This window comes from Psittacula echo (genome assembly GCF_963264785.1).
Source record: "Psittacula echo genome assembly, chromosome: 32".
Taxonomy (NCBI): domain Eukaryota; kingdom Metazoa; phylum Chordata; class Aves; order Psittaciformes; family Psittacidae; genus Psittacula; species Psittacula echo.
Window position 1 is genome coordinate 165,048 of NC_137767.1, and position 7,550 is coordinate 172,597.

General features: G+C 58.6%; 1 protein-coding gene across 1 annotated transcript; it reads left to right on the top strand.

Annotated features, from left to right (window-relative positions):
* The first annotated feature begins 478 nt into the window (after window positions 1-478).
* Window positions 479-7,357, top strand: ZNHIT1 (zinc finger HIT-type containing 1). Its single transcript, XM_080636408.1, has 5 exons — window positions 479-516; window positions 593-763; window positions 3,277-3,356; window positions 5,296-5,465; window positions 7,187-7,357. Exons 1-5 carry the CDS (start codon window positions 495-497, stop codon window positions 7,206-7,208), a joined length of 465 nt encoding a protein of 154 aa, XP_080492534.1. The 5' UTR covers window positions 479-494; the 3' UTR covers window positions 7,209-7,357.
* Window positions 7,358-7,550: the final 193 nt, after the last annotated feature.

The window sequence follows — 7,550 nt, forward strand, 5'->3', positions numbered from 1 at the left end:
GCCAATCAGCGCCCGCGGCCTGCGGCGCCCGCCCAATCGCGTCGCGCCGCCACGTCGGCGGCGGGGGGGGGGGGGGGGGGGGGGGGGGGGGGGGTGGGGGGGGGGGGCTTAAGGAAGGAAGGGGCGGGGCCGAGGAGGGAAGGGGACGCGGGCAAGATGGCGGCGCCACACTCAACATGGCGGCGCCACTCCTCCGATGGCGGCCCCGTCCCCAACGTGGGGGCTTCCCTTGGCGCCCACGCCACGCTCAACATGGCGGCGCCACCGTCAAGATGGCGCCGCCACGCTCAAGATGGCGGCGACACGCTCAAAATGGCGCCTCCCTCCCGACACAGGGGCTCCCCTTTGGGTCAACGCCGCGCTCAAGATGGCGGCGCCCCACTTCCCCACGGCGCCGCCACATCCAAGATGGCGCCCCCCACCGCCCCCGCTCCCCACCGGAAGTCCCTCCCCACCGGAAGTCCCTGCCCACCTGACCGGAAGCCGCCTCAGCGATGGTGGAGAAGAAGCCGGCCGGTACCGTGCGGGCTCCGTGGGGGCCTCCATGGCCCTCAGCGCCGTTACCGGACGCTCCCGCTCCCGTTCCCCGCAGGCCGCCTCCCGGAAGGGGCCCAGCGCCGCGTCCTGGACCGGGCCACCCGGCAGCGGCGCCTGAACCGGCAGCTGGAGGCGCTGGAGAACGATAACTTCGGCGATGACCCCCAGGCGGGGCTGCCCCGGCCCGGGAAGCGCCTCCCGCACTTCGCCGACACCGCCGAGACCGGTGCGGGCCTCTATGGGGGGCTATGGGGGGTCTATGGGGGCTCTATGGGGAGCTATAGGGGCTCTATGGGGGCTCTATGGGGAGCTATAGGGGCTCTATGGGGGGCTATAGGGGCTCTATGGGGGGCTATAGGGGCTCTATGGGGGCTCTATGGGGAGCTATAGGGGCTCTATGGGGGGCTATAGGGGCTCTATGGGGGCTCTATGGGGGGGGTCTATGAGGGGTCTGTGGGGCTCTATGGGTCTTTATGTGTCCCTATGGGGATCGGGGGGTGTCTGTGGGGCAGCTTGGGGTCTCTATGGGTCCCTATACATCGCTATGGGTCTGTATGCATTCCTATGGCCCCCATACATCCCTATGGCCCCCATACATCCCTATGGCCCCCATACATCCCTATACGTCCCTATGGCCCCCATACATCCTTATACATCCCTATGGGTCCCATACATCCCTATACATCCCTATGGGTCCCATACATCCCTATACGTCCCTATGGCTCCCATGCATCCCTATACATCCCTATGGGTCTCATACATCCCTATACATCCCTATGTCCCCCATACATGCCTATACATCCCTATGGATTCCATACATTCCTATACATCCCTATGGGCCCCATACATCCTTGTACGACCCTATCACCCCCATACATCCCTATACATCCCTATGGCCCCCATACATCCCTATACATCCCTATGGCCCCCATACATCCCTATGGCCCCCATACATCCCTATACATCCCTATGGCCCCCATACGTCCCTATGGCCCCCATACATCCCTATACATTCCTATGGGCCCCATACATCCTTGTACGTCCCTATGGCCCCCATACATCCCTATACATCCCTATGGCCCCCATACATCCCTATACACCCCAATGGCCCCCATACACCCCTATGGCCCCCATACACCCCTATGGCCCCCATACATCCCTATACGTCCCTATGGCCCCCATACATCCTTATACATCCCTATGGCCCCCATACATCCCCATACATCCCTATGTCCCCCATACATCCCCATACGTCCCTATGGCCCCCATACGTCCCTATGGCCCCCATACATCCCTATACGTCCCTATGGCCCCCATACATCCCTATGGCCCCCATACATCCCTATACATCCCTATGTCCCCCATACATCCCTATGGCCCCCATACATCCCTATACATCCCTATGGCCCCCATACATCCCTATACATCCCTATGTCCCCCATACATCCCCATACATCCCTATGGCCTCCATACATCCCCATACGTCCCTATGGCCCCCATACATCCCTATGGCCCCCATACATCCCTATACGTCCCTATGGCCCCTATACATCCCTATGGCCCCCATACATCCCTATACATCCCTATGGCCCCCATACATCCCTATGGCCCCCATACATCCCTATACGTCCCTATGGCCCCCATACATCCCCATACATCCCTATGGCCCCCATACATCCCTATACATCCCTATGGCCCCCATACATCCCTATACATCCCTATGGCCCCCATACATCCCTATGGCCCCCATACATCCCTATACATCCTTATGGCCCCCATACATCCCTATACATCCCTATGGCTCCCATACATCCCTATACATCCCTATGTCCCCCATACATCCCCATACATCCCTATGGCCCCCATACATCCCCATACGTCCCTATGGCCCCCATACATCCCTATGGCCCCCATACATCCCTATACGTCCCTATGGCCCCTATACATCCCTATGGCCCCCATACATCCCTATACATCCCTATGGCCCCCATACATCCCCATACATCCCTATGGCCCCCATACATCCCTATGGCCCCCATACATCCCTATACGTCCCTATGGCCCCCATACATCCTTATACATCCCTATGACCCCCATACATCCCTATACGTCCCTATGGCCCCCATACATCCTTATACATCCCTATGGCCCCCATACATCCCTATACATCCTTATGGCCCCCATACATCCCTATACATCCCTATGGCCCCCATACATCCCTATACATCCCTATGTCCCCCATACATCCCCATACATCCCTATGGCCCCTATACATCCCCATACGTCCCTATGGCCCCCATACGTCCCTATGGCCCCCATACGTCCCTATACGTCCCTATGGCCCCCATACATCCCTATGGCCCCCATACATCCCTATACATCCTTATGGCCCCCATACATCCCTATGCATCCCTATGGCCCCCATACATCCCTATGGCCCCCATACATCCCTATACGTCCCTATGGCCCCCATACATCCCTATGCATCCCTATGGCCCCCATACATCCCTATACGTCCCTATGGCCCCCATACATCCCTATGGCCCCCATACATCCCTATACGTCCCTATCGCCCCCATACATCCCTATGGCCCCCATACATCCCTATACATCCCTATGGCCCCCATACATCCCTATGGCCCCCATACATCCCTATACATCCCTATGTCCCCCATACATCCCTATGGCCCCCATACATCCCTATACGTCCCTATGGGTGCTGCGGGCCCCCTTCGGCAGGGAAGAAGAAGAAGAAGACGCGCGGGGACCACTTCAAGCTCCGCTTCCGCAAGAACTTCCAGGCCCTGCTGGAGGAGCAGGTGGGGCCATAGGGGGCCATAGGGGTCTATAGGGGGCTATAGGGGGCTATAGGGGGGCTATAGGGGGGTTTATAAGTAGTCCATAAGCGGTCTATGGGGCTATAGAAAGGTCTATAGGGGGTCTGTGAGTCTTTAAGGGGGTCTATAGGTTATAGGGGGGACTGTAGGCAGTCTATAGGGGCCCTATGGGATTATAGGGGGGTTATAGGGTGTCTGTGGGGTTATAGCGGGGGCTATGGGGGTCTATGGGGTTAGAGGGGGGTCTATGGGGTTAGAGGGGGGTCTATGGGGGTCTATGGGGTTAGAGGGGGGTCTATGGGGTTAGAGGGGGTCTATGGGGGTCTATGGGGTTAGAGGGGGGTCTATGGGGTTAGAGGGGGTCTATGGGGGTCTATGGGGGTTAGAGGGGGGTCTATGGGGGTCTATGGGGGTTAGAGGGGGGTCTATGGGGGTCTATGGGGTTAGAGGGGGGTCTATGGGGTTAGAGGGGGTCTATGGGGGTCTATGGGGTTAGAGGGGGTCTATGGGGGTCTATGGGGTTAGAGGGGGGTCTATGGGAGTCTATGGGGTTAGAGAGGGTCTATAGGGGTCTATGGGGTTAGAGGGGGGTCTATGGGGGTCTATGGGGTTAGAGGGGGGTCTATGGGGGTCTATGGGGTTAGAGGGGGGGCTGTAGGGGGCCTGTGGGGCTCCATTTTCGGTGATTTTTTGGTCACTTTTGACCCGTTTTGCCCATTTTGGGCCCCTTTTGCCCATTTTGGCCCCTTTTTGCCCATTTCGGGCCCCTTTTTGCCCATTTCTTGCCCCTTTTTGCCCATTTCTTGCCCCTTTTTGCCCATTTCGTGCCCCGTTTTGCCCATTTCTTGCCCCTTTTTGCCCATTTCGGGCCCCTTTTTGCCCATTTCGGGCCCCTTTTTGCCCATTTCGGGCCCCTTTTTGCCCATTTCGGGCCCCTTTTTGCCCATTTCTTGCCCCTTTTTGCCCATTTTGGGCCCCGTTTTGCCCATTTCTTGCCCCTTTTTGCCCATTTCGGGCCCGTTTTTGCCCATTTCGGGCCCCTTTTTGCCCATTTCGTGCCCCTTTTTGCCCATTTCGTGCCCGTTTTTGCCCATTTCGTGCCCGTTTTTGCCCATTTCGTGCCCGTTTTTGCCCATTTCGTGCCCGTTTTTGCCCATTTCGGGCCCCTTTTTGCCCATTTCGGGCCCCTTTTTGCCCATTTCGGGTCCCTTTTTGCCCATTTTGGGCCCCTTTTGCCCATTTCGGGCCCCTTTTTGCCCATTTCGGGCCCCTTTTTGCCCATTTCGGGTCCCTTTTTGCCCATTTCGGGCCCCTTTTTGCCCATTTCGGGTCCCTTTTTGCCCATTTCGGGCCCCTTTTTGCCCATTTTGGGCCCCTTTTTGCCCATTTTCGGTCCCTTTTTGCCCATTTTGCCCCATTTCGGGCCCCTTTTGCCCATTTCGGGCCCCTTTTTGCCCATTTCGGGCCCCTTTTTGCCCATTTCGGGCCCCTTTTTGCCCATTTCGGGCCCCTTTTTGCCCATTTCGGGCCCCTTTTGGCCCATTTTGGGCCCCTTTTTGCCCATTTTGGGTCCCTTTTTGCCCATTTTGGGCCCATTTCGGGCCCCTTTTTGCCCATTTCGGGCCCATTTCGGGCCCCTTTTTGCCCATTTCGGGCCCCTTTTTGCCCATTTCTTGCCCCTTTTTGCCCATTTCTTGCCCCGTTTTGCCCATTTTGGGCCCTTTTTGCCCATTTCTTGCCCCTTTTGCCCATTTCGTGCCCCTTTTTGCCCATTTCGTGCCCCTTTTTGCCCATTTCGGGCCCCTTTTGCCCATTTCGGGCCCATTTTGGCCCCTTTTGGCCCATTTCGGGCCCCTTTTTGCCCCTTTTTGCCCCTTTTGGCCCCTTTTGGCCCCATGCTTTGCTCCCCCCCCCCCCCCAGAACCTGAGCGCCTCCGAGGGCCCCAATTACGTCTCTGCCTGCGCGGGGCCCTCGCGCCGGCCCCAGCGCCACTTCTGCAGCGTCTGCGGCTTCCCCTCGGCCTACACCTGCGTGAGCTGCGGGGCCCGCTTCTGCTGCGCCCGCTGCCTCGGCACCCACCACGACACCCGGTGCGGGGGGGGCGTGCGAACGGGACGGGGGAGAACGTGGGAATGGGACATGGGAGAACGGGGGAACGGGACATGGGAGAACGGGGGAATGGGACATGGGAGAACGGGGGAACGGGACATGGGATAACGTGGGAATGGGACATGGGAGAACGTGGGAATGGGACATGGGATAACGTGGGAATGGGACATGGGAGAACGGGGGAACGGGACATGGGAGAACGTGGGAATGGGACATGGGAGAACGTGGGAATGGGACATGGGAGAACGTGGGAACGGGACATGGGAGAACGTGGGAATGGGACATGGGAGAACGTGGGAATGGGACATGGGAGAACGGGGGAACGGGACATGGGAGAACGTGGGAATGGGACATGGGAGAACGTGGGAATGGGACATGGGAGAACGTGGGAACGGGACATGGGAGAACGGGGGAATGGGACATGGGAGAACGTGGGAATGGGACATGGGAGAACGGGGGAATGGGACATGGGAGAACGTGGGAATGAGACATGGGAGAACGGGGGAATGGGACATGGGAGAACGGGGGAATGGGACATGGGAGAACGTGGGAATGAGACATGGGAGAACGTGGGAATGGGACATGGGAGAACGGGGGAATGGGACATGGGAGAACGTGGGAATGGGACATGGGAGAACGTGGGAATGAGACATGGGAGAACGTGGGAATGAGACATGGGAGAACGTGGGAATGGGACATGGGAGAACGGGGGAATGGGACATGGGAGAACGGGGGAATGGGACATGGGAGAACGGGGGAATGGGACATGGGAGAACGTGGGAATGGGACATGGGAGAACGTGGGAATGAGACATGGGAGAACGTGGGAATGGGACATGGGAGAACGTGGGAATGGGACATGGGAGAACGGGGGAATGGGACATGGGAGAACGTGGGAATGGGACATGGGATAACGGGGGAATGGGACATGGGAGAACGTGGGAATGGGACATGGGAGAACGTGGGAATGGGACATGGGAGAACGTGGGAATGGGACATGGGAGAACGGGGGAATGGGACATGGGAGAACGTGGGAATGGGACATGGGAGAACGGGGGAATGGGACATGGGAGAACGTGGGAATGGGACATGGGAGAACGTGGGAATGGGACATGGGAGAACGTGGGAATGGGACATGGGAGAACGTGGGAATGGGACATGGGAGAACGTGGGAATGGGACATGGGAGAACGTGGGAATGGGACATGGGAGAACGTGGGAATGGGACATGGGAGAACGGGGGAATGGGACATGGGAGAACGGGGGAATGGGACATGGGAGAACGTGGGAATGGGACATGGGAGAACGGGGGAATGGGACATGGGAGAACGTGGGAATGGGACATGGGAGAACGTGGGAATGGGACATGGGAGAACGGGGGAATGGGACATGGGAGAACGTGGGAATGAGACATGGGATAACGTGGGTACCATAGCATGGGATAACGTGGGGATGATGTGAGGATAACGGGCGGATAATACCTGGGATAGCATGGGAATGATGGGGATAACATGGGAATGACGGGGATAACATGGGGGTGATACGGGGGATGACGTGGGGATAATGCATGGGATAACATGGGAATGACGGGGATAACATGGGGATAACACATGGGATAACACGGGCGAACGCGGGACCTGGGGCTCTCTGGGATCCTGGCGTGCGCTGACCCGAGCCCCCCCCCCCCCCCCCATCTCCCCACAGCTGCCTCAAGTGGACGGTGTGAGATGACGTCACCCTGCCGAGATGACGTCACCGCCTGCCCCCGATGACGTCATCCCCAAGGCGGCGCCGCCCAGAGCCCCTTGTTTGGGTCCAAACCCGGGGTTTTAAGGCAAAAAAAACCCCCCCCCCCCAAAAAAAAAGGCAACAAATCCCAGGGATTTGGGGTGAATTCTTTGTGTCTATGGAGGAGGATTCCGGAGCGGGAGCGCAAAATGGCCGCCGCATTCCCAACGGGAGCCGGGTGGGAACACGGACACCACACAGGGACGGGGGCCCTTTAAATGGGGGGGGGGGCGGGGACCACAGAGGGCTAAGGAGCCGTTGCCCCTTTAAGAGCGGCTGC